The sequence below is a fragment of the Microtus ochrogaster genome, chromosome 7 (genome assembly GCF_000317375.1).
Source record: "Microtus ochrogaster isolate Prairie Vole_2 chromosome 7, MicOch1.0, whole genome shotgun sequence".
Classification (NCBI taxonomy): Eukaryota; Metazoa; Chordata; class Mammalia; order Rodentia; family Cricetidae; genus Microtus; species Microtus ochrogaster.
In genome coordinates, this window is record NC_022014.1 from 32240484 (window position 1) to 32263013 (window position 22530).

General features: G+C 45.5%; 1 protein-coding gene across 2 annotated transcripts in view; it reads left to right on the plus strand.

Moving 5' to 3' along the window:
- Positions 1 to 22530, plus strand: part of Shisa6 (shisa family member 6) — a 302821-nt gene that overhangs the window by 18189 nt on the left and 262102 nt on the right. For both annotated transcript variants that reach the window (XM_013347424.2, XM_026780443.1), the window contains exon 2: positions 11527 to 11687. In XM_013347424.2, coding sequence (XP_013202878.2) covers positions 11527 to 11687 — 161 coding nt within the window. The remainder of the gene's footprint in view (positions 1 to 11526; positions 11688 to 22530) is intronic.

Below are 22530 nucleotides of genomic sequence, written 5' to 3' on the forward strand. Positions count from 1 at the left end.
GTGGCCGCTTTTTTAAAGGGAGAGAGACCACGCCCCAATGGGCGGGTATCTCAGCGGCTATAGGCTGGAGGAGCGGAAGGACCTCCCGCAACATTCAGTTTTGTGCCCAAGTGTGCGTGCACACGGGCAGTTATTTCCTGAATACATTCTGTAAGTCCTGTTTCACCAGTTGGGATTAACCTCCCCCAACTGCTATAGATGAGTCTTTTGAATTCCCTCTGGAAACTATATCCAATTTCACTTATCCTTCTTTCTTTTCTCGTTTCATTTCCCTAAGTATTAGAATCTACAACTCTTTGGGCTTTGAGAAGTAGTGTTATAATGTCATAGCTGCAGGATGGCCAGCTGGCCCTGAGAAGAACGGGGTTCAGAGGCCAACCTCAGACAGAGGGGGCAGAGGACTTTGAGATTTGCCTTTGTTCCCATTGAGGGTCTTGCTCAGTGGCCTAAGGAACTCCCGCCTAAACCGCTGTTCCAATACCACTGTTAGCAGCACACCTCCTGTGAGAATGGCCAGAAGCAGGGACCTTAGAAAAAGAACTTTGACATGCTCCCCTCATCTGCTTATGTACTCTCAAGGGACAGGTAACAAAGGTCTTTCCTCTTGCTTCTGGAGATTGTCATCCATCTTTTCCTGCCTTGGAGCATTTTCTGAATGTTGAGATAGCAGGCCGCTTCTGTCGCTTACTGTCTCCATGATCTTTAGTGAGTCCTTTGGCCCCTCTGGTCTATTAACCCGGATGTGGGATATGGGTAAATATAATGGAGTGCTATGGGCTTCTCTGGACCATCCTGACCCCAACACACCTGGAAAGTCAGGACAAAGGTGACATCTTCACTTAAAAGAGAGGCATCCCTGGGCATGGAAGAGAATACACTTATCCTTATTCATTCCTTATCTTGTAGACTTTATCCTCTGCAAATGACCTCATAAGGATGCTTGGTTTTAGCATGTTCTTCTTATAGATCCTCTTGATAGAAAAGGACTTATAATGCTTTTTCAGTCCCTTCCCTCTGAGTATCATCTTCTCTCCTCTTGGGGTGTAGGTGTCCATCCATTTATCTATTCTGCAGACAGTCTAGTCTATTGTTAGGATGCTTTTCTAATTGACATTGGAGAACCCAAACTGACTCCTCACATCCACAAGACTGCAAAACACCTCCTCAAGGACAACAGTCAAGGCCCCTCCATCCTCTTTTCAGGATCTAGTATTTGAATCAATATTCATAGAAGCCTTCCCATGGGATGCAACTTCCAGTCTCTCTGGATATGCAGATGCTGTTCATCTAGGGGATACTAACCACATATGGAACCTAGTCACTCAAAGAGCTTAAAGATTCAGAGGGCTCTTTAGGAAAGCTGGTTGAAAAAAGAAATTCAAGGGAGCAATTTTTCTTGGTTGCAGGTCCCATCAATAGGGCTGTGCAGGAAGTGTGAGACTAATTTGGTCAAACTGGGACAGTACTTAGCATAATGAAAATGACCGAGTGACTGACTGAATAGCGTTTACTTGAATTAACATTATTTACTTGAGCATGGGGATGTTGATAATTTTTAAACTTATCCGAAAGGAGAAGATAGGTAGAGAGAAGCAGAAAGGAAAAAAGAGAAGAGACGAATAGGAAACCAACTGACTGTTTCCTTAGTCAGGTTGATGTGACTGTCCACCCAAGCTCCCGGAGTAATCAGTGGATTTGCTCCTGTGTGGATCCTCTGTCTCTCTATGGGCCGTTATCTTGGTGCTTCCTAGTGCTGACAGGCAAAACATGATCTGCCATGGCCTGGTGCACAGGAACACATACTCTCTCTGCACCTGCCTCTCCAAGTCCAAGTACAGGGCTCAAGAGCACCTGGCGTGTGAGCAGGTGGACTTCTGGTCATTAGGCTGTGGTGGGAAATGGGGTCTGCAGATAGTTCCTCCCTAGATGACCATGCGATTTGAGAGTTTTGTTATGTCAACTTTGTTGAGACAGACCCCGCGATTTCCTTCTTCCACCTGTGCTACAGCTGTGTTTCTGTAGGATGAGCCCATTTAAGATTTAGTTAGTCAAATATTTACTTCGTGCTTCCTAAGCACCAGGCTCTATTATAAGTGTTTCACAAATATTAATGAATTTAATCTTCACAATAACCCTAAGAGGTAGACTGCACACACACACACACACACACACACACACACACACACACACACACACACACACACACACAGAGGCCTTATTACTTTGGCTTAATTTTTAAATGAGAAAACAGAGCCATGGGAATGTAAGTAGCTGATTAATGAGTACCAGTGTACCAAGATGGCCAGCATCCCAACTTAGGTTCCCTAGTTCAGAATCCCAGCATTTGGTCAACAGGCTCTGCTGTTTGTGTTTGCTCATCTAGAGACGGAGGTCTCTGCCAAAGCAGAAGCAAAGCAAATAGAATGAAAAAAAAATTAAAACCAACCCAAACTAACCAACTCTACAATAAATCAGCACCTTCCATGAAAGTGCTTTTATAAACTTACTTGTCATGTGGTTATGCTAAGCCATCTTGGCAACTGCTTTCAATTAGCCAGTGGCAACACTTGACACACTCAAATCTGATTCATTCTCAAACCACCTAAAGATTGCTGGAAAGTCTGGGCTTGATTCTTCTGGATTTCTTAGACCTGGGTAAATTTGCATTATGTTTCCTGGGGTCTGGAGGAAGTGCGTGGCGAGAATACTGTTAGGAATGAGCGGGGCTACAGATGCTGTAGACTCTTGACTGCCCCCTATCAGCAGCCTCAGGACAGGCACACATGGGGCAGCAGCAACTGGCTCTGCTTACTTGAAAAACGGAATAAGCAGGCTGCCCTTTCCTTGCAGAGATGTTTTACTGGCCTTGATGAATTCCAATTGTGCTGGGGACAACTCAGACCTGCAGAACAGCTCAATGCAGATGCATAGACATTGTTAACCAACAAATGAGATCCCCACATCCATTCTGCGCCTCTGTGTGAGGAGAGCGGTCTTGTGCACACACAAAGCCAGCAGCTGTGTTTTTCAAGTGGACTGTGAGAGAACTGGGAATAGGGAGAGACATAAATTAAGCCATTCTCCTTGGTCCGAGGTTATTAAAAATATGTTCATTTCAGTTGTCCTGACTGCAGATTTTGGAGGATAAAAACACTCCAACTGTCTAGGAGAGCGAGGCAAAGGAGAGGTCAAAGAGGACGCCAGCTTGTCCTCAAGTTCAGTGCCAGTAAGAACTCAGTTATTTGCAACTCAGATAACTGGAATCCTTTACCTAGATGGAATGGAGCGTTTATACATCACTTCTAGGGAAATGTAAAAGAAGCAGATACCAGAGCTTTACAGGGAAAAACCAATACCAACTTCCATGATCTGCCTTGCAGCTTCAAGAATCAGTCCCCTTTCCTAAGCTGTGCATTCTACTTTGCATTTTCTGCAAAGAGGACCCAAAGTGAGGCTGATGGTCCCTCTTACCAAGCATTTAACTTCTTAGTGACAAGAGAAAAGAATTAATTATATTTAGGGTACACAATGAGTCAGGGATGTCTTGGGAAATGTCTTCAGAAACAGGAGTGTTCTCATTAGTCCTCAGGACTCGGGACATGAGCTGCCGTAGTTTATTCGTGGACAAGTCCATCACCTTGGCCTTTTGTCAGACCTCCTCAGCACCATCAGCTTCTTCCCATTCCCTCCCTGAAGGAGAAAGGGCGTGACTGGGGTCTGACCGTCCAACTGGTCTTGTTCTTCGTGTGGAACAACTTACTGGACTGAGTATATTTTCTTCCTTCTGAAGCATTGATGCGGCTCAGGCTGCTGCTAAAGTCCACGTGGCTTATTTCCGTGGTCCCTACGAAAATGTTATTAAGAGACCCAGGACTTCTAAGGTGACCTGAGGGGTCCCAGCTTCTCACTTATTCCACAGGACCCAGCTTTGACCATCTATCTCCTCACAAGTGGAAAGTAAGGTAGGAATGTCTCAAGTTTCATTTTCTGTTCCTTTGTCACATTTGCTTTCAAACTGGGTCATTCCCAAAGGCCAAGAGACCAGAGCTTAACAGAGAAGGGCTCGGTTCCTTACTCTGGCCTCATGCAGAGCCAGGATCTAATGAAGTATAGTTGTGCCTGTTTAAGGTTTTTATCTGACCAAAAGATTAGCTGGTGTTCAAAGTTGTTGGTCTTAATGACTCACGGTGACAAATAGACCTGAGTGGCTGAGAGGCAGCTAAGGTCAGAGGTCCAGCTCGGGTTTTTTGGCTAAAGATCAAATACTCTCTAAAGTTCTCTTGTTCAGAGACCATGATAGGGACCTAAGAGGGAAAAACTGTGATTAAGGGGCTAGAAGGAAAGAAGGGTGGATCGATGGGGGAGAATGGGATGGATGGATGGATGGGTGGGTGGGTGGGTGGGAGGTAGATGAGTGGATGAATGAATGCAGTGGATGGATAGGTCAATGGATGAGACAAAGAAGGATAGAGGATGCGAGGGTGAATGGTTGGCGACACGGATGGGAGGATGGATGGATGGGTCAGTGGATAGATGGGTGGGTGGAATGAATGGATGGATAAGTGCGTACAGTAGATATTCAAGCTAGTGAGTAACTGGTCTTGATCCAGTCTTTCACTAATAGCTTCTGCATGCTCACATATTATCCCCTGGCACTTGCTAAATCAGCAGACCCTAGTGGTTAGTTTTTATCATCTTCACAAGGCCTAGAGTCATCTGAGACGAGGGAACCTCAGTTGAGAAGAGTGCCTTCATCTGATTGGCTCATGGGCAAGCCTGTGAGAGCATTCTCTTGACTCATGATTGATGTGGGAAGGCCCAATCGACGCTGGATGGTGTCACCTCGGGGCAGGTGGTCCTGGGTTATATAAGAAAACAAGCTGAGCAAGCCATGGGGAGCAAGCCTGTGAGCAGGATTTTCCCATGGCCTCTGTTTCAGTTCCTGCCTCCAGGTTCCCGCTTTGGCTTTCCTCAATGAGGGACTGTGATTAGAATATTAAGTCAAATAAACCCTTTCCTCCTCAAGTTGTTTTTGGGTCATGGTGTTTAGTGCAGAAAAAAACAAAAGGACAAAGAAAAAAAAAACAAAAGCAAAGTAGGGCACCAGCCTCTCTGGGGAGAGCAGAAAGAATCATTGGGGAGGAAAGAAAGTGAGATACACAGGAGAGGTGGTCTCTGTGTACCAAAGGATGCTCAGGTTCAAGTCACGAAGTCCAGACTTCGGATTTCTGTTCCATCTTGTTTGAGTGCTGAGTGAACTCTAAGCCTTAAATCCTCAGTAAAACTTTGGGTACTACAGCTGTAAAGGTCACAGTTCTAGAAGCGAAGGCAGGGGGCTAGGCAGGAAAACACACGTAGACACTAAGTGCTCTTAGAAGGCAAGATGGCATTTCCACCATCCTGATGACTAAGTGCAAGGCCCCGGACTGAGGAGGGCCCATGTTTCCTGGCTGAGGGATCGGACTTGGATTTGTTTCTCAATTAATCTGCCTTCCTTCCAAGAAGCTCGCACTACAGGAAACTATCAGAAGAAGGAACAGGGAAATCAGCAAGAAAACAGAGTTTTTAGGCAAAAGATTTCCTTGGCTTGATATGTTAGATAGTGCAGCCTGTATGATGGATGGGGAAGAGGACTGGGGGTGAAGGTGTTCCCCAACTTCCTAAATTAAGTGCATTTGTTGTCCTTACCTATGGTGGGACACCAGGTTCCTGGTGGGGTGGAGCCCTGCCCTTGCTCCCTCACTTGGCCAGTTCTCTGTGTCTCTCCCGAATTTCTTTTTCTCTAACCCTTCCCTGGTTCCCTCTCCTGTCTCTGAATGTGTTTTTGAAAAAGCTTTCTGTCCACATTTCCTTGAGATCATTGACAACATTACTCGAGATTTTAAGCAAACAAATAAACTTGACCCAAATCACTCATTTGCTAATTGTTTCTGCATGCCCAGATATCACCTGGCATTTGCTAAATTAGCAGGCCCAGCTGGAGCGAGCAGGAAGCCGCTCTGAATGGCTTTCTCTTTATTTCCCTTCCCCTCTCTGGTTTTCATTTTCTCTCCTGCCTTTTTTACTGGATTCTCTCTCTGTCTCCTCTCTCCCTCTCTGGCTTCTGGTCTGGGTCTCTCCTTCCTCTCTCCTCCTCTTCTTCTCCCTCTTCCACTTCCTTATTTCCTGTTCTTCTGGCTCTAACTCCTATTTTTTTCTTTGCCCTGACCTGTTTCTTCCCCCTTCTTTTGCCTCCTCGTTTGCTTGGTCCCCCCAAGTCCCTGAAAGTTGCTGCCCACTCTTACAAAGCCTCCTCAGTTCTTTCTCCGTGACCAGATTTCTTTCCTGTGGTTAGAAAGTAGCTCAGGCCTTAACCCATTTCCTCTGGCATATCCAAATTAATTAGGTGAGACCAGGATCACACATTTCAGAATTAGAATAATATTTATCAAACACCCTGGAGAGCGAGGAATGGAAGGTAGAGAGGAACCAGAGCAAAGAGGGAGGTCACTGAGCGGAGGGAATGGACAGGGCGAGGGGCTGACAGGGCACACTGCTCAGATCTCCTCCATCGGGGGAAAAGGCTGAATTCTGAAGAATGTTAAAGACCCGATAGGGACCAGGAGCTTACACCTGGCCATCATTCCCTCGTGAATATTGCTTATGGTCAGGAGGTCTATAAAGGGACTTTGGGAAACACATATTCTAGCCAATTCACCTGTGGTAGTTTAAATGTGATTGTCCCCCATAATCTCATAGGGAGTGGCACTATTAGGAAGTGGGTGTGGCCTTTTAGAGGAAGTGTGGCACTGTGGGGCAGGCTTTGAGGTTTCGTTTGCTCAGGATACTTCCAAGTGTCTCATTCAACTTCTTGTTGCCGACAAGATGTAGGACTCAGCTAGCATGTCTGCCTGCATGCGGCCATGCTCCCCATCGTGATGATAATGGACTGAAGTTCTGAAACTGTACGCAAACCACCCAGTTAGATGTTTTCTTTACAAGAGTTGTTATGGTCATGGTGTCTCTTCACAGCAATAGAAACCCTACCTAAAACACCATTTTTCCCACTGGACTGAGATTCCAATCAGCCTAGCCTATCGGGCCACAGACGATCACTCTGGAGTAGTTTCCTATAATCACATGGTCTAGGTCAGCTGTAGCCCAGAGTTCTAACTCACTGTCAAGTAGCTAGTCAGACCTCACTCACTTAGATCCACTGAGCCTGCTGCTCTTTAGGGAGCTGATCATTCAGCAGGTCTTCTTGGGACTTTAGGGGCCCCGCAGTTGTGGGAGATAGAAAACTCTCAGTAAAACCACTTACATTGCCCCTGTAGACAAAAGTGTGGCATTGGACAGGCTACCTTACTCCTTTCTGTGCGTCACATCCAGGCAAGTGCTAAGACTTGAGGAACTATGGGGACTCCAACAGAAAGGACACTCGCTTTAGAGTCTTTAGCCTCTCTGTATCCCCAGACCTGCTAGCATTCAGTCTTGATTGGATGTTTATAGAACTAGCCACTTAGTTCACCCAGTTCCGAGCAGATTTCTCTTGGGGGCTCCCTAACCTCACCACTGTAAACTCTTGGTAACTGTCATGATGGGCTGGCCATCCTGTTCACTGCAAGATATTGAGAACCATCTCTGGGTGTCACATGGCAGACACCAGCAGCACTTCTCACCTTGCTTGTCAGGACAACCAGAATGTCTCCAGATATGGCCAGCTGTCCCAGGACAGAAAGGTGGGAACACAATCACTTGACTCTTGAGAATCACTCATGGAGAGGCAGTCCTGCTCATCATGTGTTTAACCACGTGACTCCATTCTTCCCCCTGGCCATCGGAAAAGTAGACAGGAGTCTCTCTAAGCATATGGGAAGCAAATCAATGAGACGTTTCCTCAGTACTAGCTTTAATGAGATGCAATTTACCTAACGGAATATTCATCGGTAAATTTCCAAATGTACAAGATTGTGGTTTGTATACGTTCTGTCTTCAGCAGCTGCCCCATTGTTTAAACTTTTTGTATTATTTTCCAAAGGAAAGCCCATACCTATAGCAGTCCCCTTTCTCCATAGGTGTATCCAGCCTGCTTCTTTATTTAAATCTAGGCTTCAGGGTGTCTCCTTTCACTTAGGGGTGTGTTTTGAGGTACTTCCGTGCTGTGGTGTCTATCAGTACTTCTTTCCTTTTTATGACCAATTAATATTCTGTTGTGTGATCACAGCACAGTTTGCTTATCCAGCCATGAACCAATGAGCATTTGCCTTGCTCCTGCTCTTTGGCTGTTACTATTCATAATGCCATTAACTTTCTTCATACACAAGTGCTGTGCAGGTCTGTTTTCATTTCTCCTAGGAGTAGGCTGGGCCACACATTTGCTATGTTCTTAGCATTTTGGGGAACTGTTAAACCATTTAGCAAAGGAGCTGAGCTTTTATATCCCCAGCACCAGAGTGTGAAGAAGTCACGGTTGTATCTTCATTGGCACTTGGCATTAATTGCCTGTTCGGTTATGGCTGTCTGCAAAGGTATGCATAGACACCACAATGTGACTTTTATGGGCCGTTTCCCTAGGAATCAGTAGTGCCATCACTCTAGAGAAATGCCTGTTTGAATCTTGCATCCATTTTAAAACCAGGGAATGTTTTATTGTCAACTTTCAAGGTTCTTTCTGTAGATTTTTGGGTTTTTTTAGAATTTATTTTATGTGTATGAGTGTTTTCTCCAAATGCATGTGTGTAAATCTTGTGCCTGTCTGATGTCTGCAGAGGACAGAAGGGCATCAGTTGGATCTCCTGAAACTGGGCTTATGGTTGATCATGAGCTGCTGTGTGGGTGCTGGGAACTGAGCACCGGTCCTCTACAAGAGCAGCAAGTGCTCTTGACTGTTGAATCATCTCTACAGACTCCTATGAGATATGCCTCACAAGAATTTCTCCCATTCTGTGGGTTCTGTCAGCTCCCGTGATGGTTTCCTCTGAGATACCGATGTTTTGAATATCTCCACGTATTCTCCTGTTGCTGTGTTGCTTGTATTTCCAGTGTCACGTGTGAGAAATCATCACCAAATTAAGAAAGCACGATGATGTGCATTTGCATTTTAAGAGTGTATAGTGCTTGAATTAACATTTAGGTGTAGGATCCCTTTGAATTGATTTGTATGTATTTGTATGTAATGTGAGATTAAGATTCCAGCATGGAAAGCTAGTTGCTCTAGGACAACTTTTTTGAAAAATGTTCTTTTTCTACTGAATGACATTTGGAGTTTTATTTATTTATTTATTTATTTATTTATTTATTTATTTAAAAAAGATGTGTTTTTTAATTAGGGTATGCCTGCACGAATTTATGTGCACCATATGTGTGCCCAAGGAGGCCAGAAGAGGACATTGGATCCCTTGGAATTGGAGTTACAAATAGTTGTGAGTCACCCAACCTGAGTGCTAGAAACCGAAGCTGACTTCTCTGGAAGAGCAACATGCTCCCTTAACGGCTGAATCTGCTCTCCAGCCCTAACACTTGTCTTTCTTGTTGAAAAAGATTTAAGTATAAATGTAGGAGTTTGTGCTTGAATTTTCAATTATATTCCTTTGACCTATATGTCTATCATAATTTGTAATTCAGTCTTTTTTAACCACAGAGAGGTGATAGGAAGGCGTGTTTAAGAATTAAAAGGGTGAGCCGGGCGATGGTGGCGCACGCCTTTAATCCCAGCACTCGGGAGGCAGAGACAGGCGGATTTCAGTGAGTTCGAGACCAGCCTGGTCTACAGAGCTAGTTCCAGGACAGGCTCCAAAGCCACAGAGAAACCCTGTCTCGAAAACAACAACAACAACAAAAAAAAGAATTAAAAGGGTGAAGGAATGAAAATACCAAACATGGGTGTGCAGCTGAAAAAGATACGTGAAAGAATTTAGTTTTAGAATCAGGAAGGATCTTAAAGTTTGTCTTTGTATAAATCCCATATTTCACTGATGGGGAAAAAATTGTTAAATTTCTGTGTCAAAGACTAAGATTTACTGGTGGTTCATGGCTCAGGAGTGGCAGACTTGGGAGTTGGACCTCTCCTGTGACTCTCTTTCTAGGCAATGCCTCCCTTCTTCCCAGGCCCCGAATGATGGCTCTCTAGCCTGGACCCTAAACTTGCTGGGTTTCCTATGAAGAGCTCTTGGCTTCTGTCTTAGCCCTCGCTGCCAGTTCAGCAGAGCGAACGGGGTAGGCGGAGAGTGTCTGCGTGTCTGCTCTTTCTTGACAGGCTGAGAGAATGGAAAGCCAGCTAGGGGAAAGCATTTGGAAAATGTGAAATTGCTGTATAAGTGCCGCTAAATGATAAGATTGCCAACTTGATGCTCTTCAAGGCAGGGTCACTGTGTCACAGGGAGCGCAGAGGAAAGAAACAGCTCGCCTTAGACATATCCATCAAGTGTCATGGCTGTCACTTTCATGAGGATGAAGCTGGACATGGGGATACAAGAAACCGTGGGAAGGGCTGGGAGATCTCAGATGGGAGAGGCTTTGAAGGCACGTGCCTTAGGGAGACCCTGAGAAGGCTGGAGAGTTTGGTCTCTACTTATGCAGAATTGGAGGCATAGAGCTTTGCCAGTAACTGGAATGATGCTGACCGGGAGTGGTCTGCTGTGCCTTGCCACATGCTCCTCCTGTTCCCTGCCATCAGTCCTAAGTGTCTCTTTTTTTTCCCAGGGCCAGTGGGTATCTCATGTCACATATAAATGAGGGATTCCTGTTTAAAACCTGGTGGCAGAGGGACTTGTCTTAACTTGTGAGTCCCTGGAGGACAGAAGTAGGCACCCCACCCTACCCCATCTCTGCCATGATTGATGTCTGCCGAGTCCCCACTACATGCCTGTTTGGAAGTTGAAGCTTGGTCTGTGTCAATAAAGCCAGAGCTCTGGTCACTGAGTGTCTGCCCTGGCAGTCTCGCTGTGTGTCTACCCATGCGCACATACCTCCTGCTCTAAACTGCATGTCCGCACCATCCATGAGTCCTGATGCTTATCCTGTTTTGTTTTGGTTTTTTTTTGATCTATGTTTTTTGTTTTAGCACCTAAGACATGCTTTTCTTTGCAACAGGAGCTGTAGGCTACACTTCCATGAGTCACCAGTTTCTAATACATGCTACATGGCATGTATTTGGGGACAGGAAGGTTGGGCTCCCTGGCAGAAAGTGATTTCCTTTTCACTGGAGGACCAGTAGTCCGGGTCATTCTGAGATACCAAGGATGCTGTTGTGGCCTATATGGGTATCAGGAAAACTAGTGTTTTGAAAGGGCTTATTGTTTACAGATGTGGAATAAATTGTAGGAAAAGATACTATGCTCACAGCATTTTTGGGTCATGCCAACCTCTCTCCTCTACCCCTGTAGACCAGCGGCAAAGGAAACCATCTTTTGAGTGCTCATAGCCTTTATCTCTGGCTCCTTCTACAGGTTTTCAAACATTCAGCAGAATGCCTATGGTAGTAAGCTGGCGTCTTTGTGGTTGTGTGCACCCAATCAGCGAGGCTCACTGTGTACTCTCCTTATTTAGGGCTCTGGCTGACATACTAAGACAACAGGGACCAATCCCCATAGCACACTGTGAAAGAGAAACCATCTCGGCCATCGATACCTCTCCCAAAGAGAACACACCGGTCCGATCAACCTCGAAAAACCACTACACCCCTGTGCGCACGGCTAAGCAGACTCCAGGTAAGTGAGAATTGGTCACTTTGAAGTTTTATTGATTCTTTTCTGAGGTTCTAGTGATGTTTCTGCCTTGACTGGGCTGGTCGTGGAGCGCTGTGCAGTGGTGGATGTCCTGATAGACATGACAGGCTTTTGTAAGAATCTGGGGACTGTCTTCCTGTGAAGGCTTGGTATGAGAGAGATCATGTCTGGGACAGATGAGGACTGGTGGCCCATCTGTGATTTTTCTAGTGACTGGTGTGATTCTCTAATGTGAAGTAGAGTTTGCAGCAGCCATGGTGAAGTATGGCTGCCCGTTTACCCATGTGACAGGAAGGTTTGGCATTGTCCAGGATGCCAGATGCGTCGGAACAAAGGCTGCATTCTGACACAGAAACTGCTCAGCTATTGGAATCCCAGAGTCCTTTTTAAGGACAGTAATGGTATCTGCATTTTAGGGTGACCCTTTCCTGTGAGATATAGGTTCCCTGGATATAGGATGAAGTGTCTTTTTATATATGTGGGAACTGGAGCTGAGACACCTCAGGGTGCCAACTGCTACAGATGCTCAAGTCCCTTATACGTTAATGGTCTGGTGCTGGCATAGGGCCACCACACATCCTACTGTATACGTTAAATGATCTCCAGATTCCTGAGAAAATCTACTACGACACTAACATTATGAGACTTACAATGCCATGGACTTTAGGGAATAATGATGAGAAAAAAGTGTGTCCCTATTCAGTAAGGTCCAGTTTGGGTTAATAGCTTTGATACATGGTTGGATGACTTCTGTTGGGTTGAACTGTGTGGCTGGTTGGATCTGCAGTTACATGGCATAACCTGTAGATGTGGAGGACTGAATGCGCCTTTGACTTTTTTTATTTCATCATCATGATAACACTGTGAAAGAAACTGGGCAAGATTCTTTGTGTAATGGGTTAGTGAATGAAATTCAAGCTCAGTAACTTGGACAAGATCAATAAGGTATAAGAATAAGAAAACAAACCTGCAAATACCAGTAATATATTGGGCTATTGGTATAAATATTACTCAGAGATTTTTATAGGTATGCTATTATCTATTCTTTGTGGCTGTCTTGGAGGTATTTATCTCCCACTTTATATGAGAAATATATATATATATAAAAGGTTAACCAACATTTCCCAATATCACATGGTTAGTAAGAGAACACCAGGATTCAAACTAAGACAAATTGTTTACAGAAGTCATTATTGAAAAAAACAACAAACCATTCTATCCTTCCCCAGCTAGGGACAGGGATGGAAAGTATCTGAAGGAACAGCCTCCTTACCAATATGTTGTAAAGTTATCTCCCTATGAGAATTACCAGCTAGTTTAGTGCTGATCCCACTCCCAGGCACACGATTTCTGCTTTGGTACTTGGATCTGGAATCTTCACATCTGTCTCTTTATCCAGATTTCTGAACTAAGCCTGCAATAAGGGCATACAACTACTAGGAGGCAGGCAATAGGTATGCTTAAATCCTAATTGTAGCTGAGACCAAATTTATTCCATTTACATTTTAGTTCTCTTGAATCTATCAAGTTGTTCTTGCCTTTAAGACAACAGTCTTAACTCTTTTAAAAACTCTGATTTAAATCTAACATATGAATGCTCTGCATGTGCGCCTGCAGACCAGAAGAGGGCATCAGATCCTCTTATAGATGGTTGTGAGCCACCATGTGGTTGCTGCAAATTCAACTCAGGACCTCTGGAGGAGCAGCCAGTGCTCTTAACTGCTGAGTCATTTCTCCAGCCCTTGTCTTAAATCTTTTGAACATCTGACAAAAGCTAGAGATATTCTCTGAATATGTATGTCTATGAATGCCACATAGATAATTAGCCAATAGTTTGTGAAGGATTCAAGGGATCCACAGGCCCCTCCAAAGTTATGAATCCCTGCTTTACAAGTAAAGATGAGTGAATCTGCTGGACAAAAACACTCCTCAGGTGCAGTCTCACCTAGAATACCCTAGATCTTTAACATGGGACCAGTAGAGGAACTCTTGGCAGAAGCACCTCGATCCGTGACCGTCTACCAGGCTATGTACACATTAGAAACACCTGGGGATATAGTAAAATTCTGGGGTCCAAGCGCCATAAAGTAGGAGGAATTTCTAGAGATGAGGCTGGCATTAGTGTATTAGTCTACAGAGTGAGTGGGTGCAGAGTCACTGGTCTGGTTGGATCCTGACCTGTTATGAGCACAGACACTGAATGCCCCAATTCCCCAGTTGGCTACATGTTGGAATCCTATAGGAAACATTAAGGGAACCCGAGAACCCCTCTTGGATATCATGGCCTAATCAATGTGGAGAGTGTGGTTTGAGAATAGGGGAGGTATTTAAAGTCCCTTCAGTGCAAAGTTTAGAATCAGTTGACTCTGGGGATTGCCCACTGAACACCATCCCTAACTTGAATGCTCTTGCCAGCTACGAGTATTTTTATATATTGGAAGATTGATCATTTGAAGTCAATCTCTCCCAGGACTGTGCCCATGACTCTGGAATTTCTGGGCACCTAGGCATCAAAGTGAGCCTGGCTGTTGATTCTCACCCTTCTGTTCAGTTTTTATTCTGTCTCATTTACTTATTCAATGAGTAGTCTTGGTTTGCCCTTAAGTACCCTTTCTCATCCCTTCTGTGTATATATGTATATATATACAGTGAGCTGAGACGGAAAGGCAGTGCTTACATGATTCAATTCTCTGTTTCAAGAAATCCCTCCTCGTATTTTTCAAATTACAACTCTCCACTTAGCTTTTTGAGATGGGCATGCCTGGGAAGCATTCTCCGTGGTGAAGCTGAAATGTACAACAAGCGATTTCACAAACAAGCTACATCTTCTGTACTTATATCAAACAGGATGCTTTTCTAAATAGCCGCTGTCCTTTGCCACACAATGTTGCAATTTGAGTCACCACTTAAACAGAACTTTGGGCAAATGTTCAAAGTGGAAATTTACTGTGATATTCCCACTCGTTAGATCAACCGCCCACCGATCGTAGTAAAGTGGCAGAGGTCCTAGGGGGACATTAAGGAGGCGGGCATCAGAGCGTGCAGTGGCTCTGCCACTCAACGTGCTGTCCTGGGATCAGCTGCCTGGGGTCGCCTGGGAATTCGTGAGCCCTGCTGGGCCTGCGGTACCTCAGACTCTCTCACCTGCAGAACAAGGCCCTGTATGTTGATGAAAAAGCTTAGCAATTGGAATTTGAGAAGCAAGGGAAGCATGGATTTGCTTAGAGCAAACCTTCAGGTATTATGTTTCTGATCATGCCCTTCTGAATTTCCTTGTCAGCCACCCGGGGCTGCTAGTTCATTCAGTCTAGATTGTTCTCAGGGTGCAAGTTAAACCAGGTTGAGCACTCAGACAGACCCTGTCTGTAGCAAACACTCATTACCAGCCACGAGGAAGTGTATGCATAGCTCCTGGGAAACAGAGCAAATGCATGAAGGAACGGAGGGTAACACGCTGGCAGTCTTCAAGGCCAGGTGGAGTCTGTGGGGCTGTGTCTGGCATGATCAGGGTTTGGGAAGTTGACAGCTCATGCTCATTTGGTTTGAGGACTGGAGTGGAGTTCCTTGAGTGATAATGGAATATGCTAACCCATGTAGCATAAGTATCATGCATCGAGCCCTTGTTATGTACTAAGTACTCTGTTCAGTACTTCACGCATAACAGAATGGTTCCTGTAATATTTTTATGCTATGGGACTTTCTAATCTCTGAGTCTTTTATTGAGATTTTCCCCAAGAAACATTTCTCAACCTCACAGGGGCTCCACAATAGGCATTTATTTGGGGCTAGAAAATTAGGGATGCCTCTTTGTTTCCCCACTTTTGAAATCTAACTGCCTATGAAGCTCCACTATTCAATCAGTGGTCCATGGACCAGCAGCAACTCTCTGATGGGAGCTGGTTTGAATTCCTAATTGTGGCTACACCTTGGGATCATAAAAGGTTTATGAGACTATAATGCCTGGCTCCCATTGTGAAGATTCTGATTTGTGTGCTCTGAGGTAGAACCTAAGCGCTGATATACTAGTTTTAAAAATTCCCTACCATTCACGTGATCAAGATGGAGAAGCAAGTTCTGGAGTGAGCCCACCAAAATAGGGAGGAAGTCCTTTGAAGTGTGTGGAGTTCAAGGTCCAGACAAAGCCCTGGGATAAGGTTAGGGGGCTGATAGAGAAGGTCTCTCCTAGTGGATATGGTTAGGAAGTGGAGGATTCAGAAAGGGTTCAGAGGAGAGAGAGAGAGCAGGTAAAGGTGCATCTGAGAAGATCGTGGTGAGAAAACAGCACCAGAATTAACAGGAAGACCATGCAGAATCATTCTAAGATCAGACTCAGGCTTGCAGATCCACAGAGGTCAGGACCCTGGAGGCTTGATTGTCATAGAGGGAAGCTGTGGAGGCTGTGTGCGTGGACTTGGCCTGGGCTTCCCCTGAAGAGCTTGTCTTGGGTTGTCTGTGGATAGTAGGCCATCCTCCCTGGCCATAGACTCTGTCATATTCCAGAATTTTGCTCTCCAACATCTAGGATCAAGTGTGGCATCAGCCAGAGGTAGTGAATTTTTATGCTCTGTGTCTAAATATGTACTGTATGTTATAAAGGAGCAGTCATCTGCCTATTGTCGTGGCCACAGCCTTGAATGGTCAACTAAGGGAGCCACAGAGTGTGAGGGTTGATGTCTTAGGGATTGAGATTAAAGACTGAGAAGCTGACAGGGGAGTGCTATGCCATAGCCCTTTGTGGCCTGTCCCACCATCCTTGGGAGCCTGGCATGAGATCCAACTGCCTTCTTGCTTCTCTCCACTCATACTCACCCCCTTGATTGCCCTTTTCTTATCACACATACACACACACGAGAGAGAGAGAGAGAGAGAGAGAGAGAGAGAGAGAGAGAGAGAGAGAGAGAGAGAGAGATTTTCATGTATATACAGGTGAAATGCCAGAGAACAATTTATGGTATCATCATTTTCAACTGCTGTCCATGTATTTTTGTTTGTTTTGTTTTATTAAGATCATCTTTCACTAGCTTGGAACTCACTTGGTTTCTAGGAGTGCTGAGATGGAACTCAGGTCTCCACATTTGCAAAGGCAAGCACTTTACCGACTTCACTATCTCCCAGGCCTTTGTTCTGTATATTCTGACCTCAAGGTATTGTCCCTTTCTGTTGCATGGCCTTGAATTTCCCAGAAGCAGACATTTGGGCGGTGACATAAACACTCAGACAGGCCTGTGTGCACTCCTCATCTCTTTACACCACCTGTTCTACTGTCTGTAGAGAACCTGCACCACCTAAGGTCATTTGTATGCTCACTTATTCCCTGCTCCTGTCTCTATCAGGATGTAAGGCTCACTCTGTATAGGTGAAGGCTTTGTCTCTTCGCCGCCACTATGTGCTCCTCAGATCAAGACTACCACCAGCAAGCCTCTAGCTGCCAGGTGCCTGTTTGATAGAAACCACAGGCAAAACAATGCGGTCTTCAGTCGGAGGGATCCAAGGGGTGGGATTGGCTGCACATTTCCTAGGTCGCTCTGCACTCTCTGTGAAGTGCTGTGAACGCCTTTGCTGCTGTGACGGACCTGAAGCTAGTCCCAGGGTACTAGCTGAATAGAGGTCTTGGTTTCCAGGACCTGAGCTTGTTACTTAGTCCCTTTCTCCTGTTGGGGCTGACTCATCGACTGGAGCTTTGCCTGTATGGTGAATGTCAGAGAGGCTGTTACATAGGGCCCTACTCTGCTCACTCTCTACCAAGAGAGACTCCCTGTGGAAGTCTTGGGCCAGAAACCCCAGAGTCTCTTGTTTGCTCCAGCCTTTGGGCTGACTATGAAGTGAGAAAACTGTGCTATGCTTTAGGACTCTGGGGGAACATCTAGCTATTCTCTATATCTTATCCAGATGAGAGGTAGGATCTTCCTTCTGTTGGTCACCTGGAGGAACAGAGATGTTTTGTTCTGGAGTGACGGCCTCAGAGAGATTGGGATGGCTGAGATTGGTTGCCCTGGCTTGCTGTTCCTGATCTGTGAGCAAATGGAGGTCCACAGGGGTCACATGGGTGACCATCAGTGTCAATGGAAATCCCAACATCCAACATATGAATGTAGCTTTTGGCATGAAGGGGATGCTAGTCGAAGTATGCTTTGGCCAGTGTGTTGGTCCCTGCAGACGAATCTGGTGAGCACTAAGTATACGTATTGAAGTTGACTCTTTACCTTTTCTTATTTTGCAACTATTAAAGTGTTCAAACACATGTGTCATTTAGTGATTCACATTCTGCTCCATCAAACAGAGCTGACATGAAGGTCAGCAGAACCTAGCCTCTGCCTGAGTTCAAGTCTCGGTGGTGAACAGTGCAAAGCCTCTCCCACTGCCTGGGAGGAGAGGTAAGACCTAAAGGTCAGTCTTTCAGAGAGAGAGAGAGAGAGAGAGAGAGAGAGAGAGAGAGAGAGAGATGCTCACAACACAGTCAGGAGAGGTACCAGAGCATTGCTGAGGAGAGGGAGTGGTGTTCGGTACCTGAGGTGGCATTTGAGTTGACTGACAAGGTCCCAGCCATGGAGACATCTGGACCAAGAACATTCCAAGCAGAGGAAGTAGCCCGTACAAAGGACCTGAGACAGAGACAGAGCTGCCGTGAGCAGAGAGCCAGCACGAGCGAGGAATGAATAAAGGGGGAGGGCTGTATGCGGGAGCATACAGGTGAGCTCGCCATCAGGCAGGGCTTAGTGGTCAGCCAAGAGTGTGGCTTCTGCTCCATGTGAGGATTGATCTCTGACTGCTAGGTGCTGGAAAATGGCTCCACCAGGCATACAAGGTATCTTACCCATCTTTTTTTTTTTTTTAATGGTCCAGGGAAAGAGTTTCCTTTGCTTATCTCCCTTGAGGAGGGCACTCTCCTGCAGAAGGGGCAGGGTGGTACACTAGTATCTATAGTGGAGTTTAAAGTCCCGCCCAGTATGTCCAGCCCAGACAGCATCAGCCTCGGCATTGGAACAGGGCCAGCAAGCCTCTGCATAGCTCAGGTGTAGGAGTGTCCCTGAAGCTGATTCCTATTGGATCTTCAACTGTGCCAGACCACTCTCTCAGTGACCAACACTCTGCATTCCTGCACAAAATTGGTTCCTGTGGGGGTGCATACCCCGTGGTTTCTGATTCTCAGCAGCACCCCGCCCTCTGCTCTGTCTGGAGGAGTCTCCTCTTGTCCATTTCCTCAGCCTCACCTCCCCTTCCAGGCATCATCTTAGGACTCTACGTCCCTCTTCTTCCCAGTGGCATCTGGGTCCCAGGATCTGACATTGTGGACACCCCCATACAGTGTGTCAGGTCAGTTCAAATGCAAGCTCTTGTCTTTCTTTAGCAGACTACTCTGTGCCTCAGTTTCCTGATCTGTAAACAGAGACAATGGAAAACACTCACCACATGTGTCCTGAGGCTTGAGTGTGTTAGTGACTCCTAGGGCATCTCTCAATGCTCTGGTCTGGCTCAGGGCTCAACATCCTTGGGCTGTATACTGACTGTTCAGGAAGTAGGAGACCCACATTCTTACCTTTGTGTCTGAAAACCCACTAGGTCTCCAGGAGCATCAGCAGGTAAACTGAGGAGTCCCAGGTTCATGCTGATGCTATGAGCAAGAGGTACATCAGTGCCTATGGAAATGGCTATGTCCTTAGACTGCAGTCAAGAAGTCTCAGTCTCTGAACCAGGAGAGGTGTGTTCCTGTTTTCCTGGCCATGAGTTTCCTTGTACTAATTGCAGACATTCATACTCATGCTACGCTTGGAAAGCCTGAGGACTTTTTAAAGCGTCCCCATGGGCTGACTTATTTCATTCTTTAGAGGACTTTATGATTCAACCACAACTGTGCCCATTTCACAGGAGAGGAAGTGGAGACTTGGGAATAGTAGAAGCTTTTACTTGTCTGTGACCATGTAGTCAGGAGGAAGCTGTGCTGTCCTATATAAATACAGACAGACAAACAGACTCCAGAACACAGGTTGTAAAGAGTTACAGACAGGGCCCATTCCAGTGGTGGGAAGGAGTCTTTTTAGGTCCGTGTTCTGGAGGTTGGGAAGTGCAATAGAGCAGTGCAAGCATCTTCATGGTCTGGTGGGTTCCTGTTGTTGCCTCTACCCATGACAGAAAACCAAGAATGCATGGATGTGTGTGGAAGAGAAGACAAAACTCATGTGAAAGCTAGCCTGGTCCTACAAGGAAATTATTCGGAAATTCAGACCTAGATACCTCCTATTGGGCACCTTCTAAATAGCTACCCTGGGGAGGTAGAGTTCTAAGACTTGAACTTGGGAAGCATGCTCACAACACAGTGGTCAGTGATCTTGAGAGTAAGGAGATCCCAGCCTCTAACCCAGTGACCTTTAGAGGTCTTTCCTGCCAGGCCTATTACATACAGAGAAAAGGATATTTGGGACCCAGAGGTGGTGAAGACAGCAGCACCAAACCATCTCAATCCAGGCATGACTCATTGTATTTTGAGCAAATCTTACTCCCTTGGGCACAAGAAGATGCATATCATACAGCTTTCGAAACTTAAATTTTAAGACCATCCTCAACCAAATATGTCATCAGCTGTACTGGTCCTCACAGGTCCCCATCAGAATCGTAGGCATTAGCTCAAAGAATTCAGAGAGAGGCTGCTGTGGTCAGGGCAGGCATCATGGCTGTCTTCAATACCACCATCAGCTTCATTTGGAGTGGGAGCAGTAAAAGAATTGAATGGTCGGGAGGATGCAGGAGGAATCCCTGGAGGATGCTGAACTGAGGACAAGATCCTAGAGGGGGAGGATCATTGTGGACATAAAGGCCCAGAGAAGGGAGCAGTGACTGATTCCTCTGGAAAGACTGGTTATCATTTTCTGTCAACAGACTACAGTGATTGAAGAATTAGGACAAAGTCCAGGAAGGAACTGGAACTTTGTGTACGTTCAGAGAGAGCTGCCTCAAGCGGGGAAGTATTCTTTTTTTCCTTCATTAAACTTGTGTGTTGTCCTGTATGCAGGGGAGACACATGAGCATGCGGCTGGTAACAAAGGGGCAAGTGAGGATATACCCTCCCAGGACACTTAGAAGAGAAGCTTGTGATGACATAGGGTGACAAGCTTCTAGAGCAGGTGACCTAAGGACCACATTCTCATTAGCTGCATAGGGACAGCCAGGACAAAGAGGGGGAAGGTCTTGAGGGACGCTGATACCTTTGCTCATTCAGAAGTACTTTGGATGCTTTTCAGGGTGTTGGGTATGGAGATATGGAAAGGAACAAAAGCCCCAAGGTCCTGGCATTTCCCAGGGTGGGTTGGAAGGTGTGTCATTTGGATGGTAGGAGAGAGGTGGAGGTTTGAACTAGGATGCTCACAGTGGGGGACTGAGAAGGATATTTTTCCCTGCCTTGTTCATTTGCTTTAAACTCCTAATTTGAACAATTGTCAACCAATGGAGAATTTGCCAGAATGATACAGTGAACACCAACATCGCCTTAGCAGTTCTGAACATTCTACAGTGTCTGTTTCTCTTCCTGGTCCTATTCTTTGTCATCACCTTTATGGCTAGCATCACTATGATTTCATCTTCTTCCCCACTAGCTGCAGTAGCATCAGCTGTGCTTCTGACCTCATTGTCGTCACAGTCCCCATCAACATCGTTGTTGCCATCACCACTACTATCACTGTCATCACTCACCACCATCACCATCATCGTCACTGAATCATGTGAGCGTCAGTGGCTTGTATCATGACCCTTCCTTCCTAAACTGCCTTACCATGGAGCTCCTCAATTCAAGATGGTTCCCTTATGTAAACATAAATACAACGACCCGATTTATAAAATTGGCCATTGCTCTCAATGGCCAATATTGATAAAGAGTTCGAGATTTGTTTTATGCTAGAAATGACAGCATTTGTAAGAGGCTATGTAAGGGATGCTAGAGGAGATGGGGGCTAAAGATGGTTCCAATATTTGGACCAAATCGAGTAGTTGATGAGATTGGTCGGATCTACAGAAGGACTTGAAGTGAATAGCTGAGAGAGGTCTTAATCTAAAGGCGCGCATGTGAAGATGAGCGAAGTTGGACCTCTAATTCTCAAGCAGCTATTTATAGAACAATTAGAGAGTTTCCCCTACCTCCACTATCATGTATAAATACAGAATTTCTTCCTTCAGAGATCTGGGCCTAATCATATTCACGTGTGTCTCTTCTATTCATCCTCCAAAACAGATGAGTCATTCATTCAATTCTAAGTGCTGTTAGCACAGGACCAGGCCTAAGATGCTTACTTTATTCTCAGGCTCCAATATATTTTTCTCAGATCTTGGCACTTGGTAGACCTTAGATAACTATTTATTGATTAAATAAAGGACAGGAAAAAATGCTCATATTTAATGTATTGGTTGCTTCAGTGACGATTATGTGTGCTTGGCAATGATGGAACACCTAAAATAATAGTTTTTTAAACAATGAAGAGGCCTACCTCTCTCTGCTGTAGGGGGAATCAGTCCAGGAATAGCATTCCTTCACCAGGCTCCTGCTGTCTCATCACTCTGGTGTCCAAAACATGCAGCTTTGTGTCATGGTCCCATGGCCCAAACTCATGTCATTATGTGTATATTCCAGGCATCAAGAAGAAAAGGAAAACAATGTGATGGCCTTTTCTTTCTCCTTTATCTTGGCAGCACCAGACAAGTACCAGACATCAGACAAGCACTCTACCTTATACTGTATTCCCTTCCCTCCTCCTCCTCCTCCTCCTCCTCTTCCTCTTCCTCTTCCTCTTCCTCTTCCTCTTCCTCTTCCTCTTCCTCTTCCTCTTCTTCTTCTTCTTCT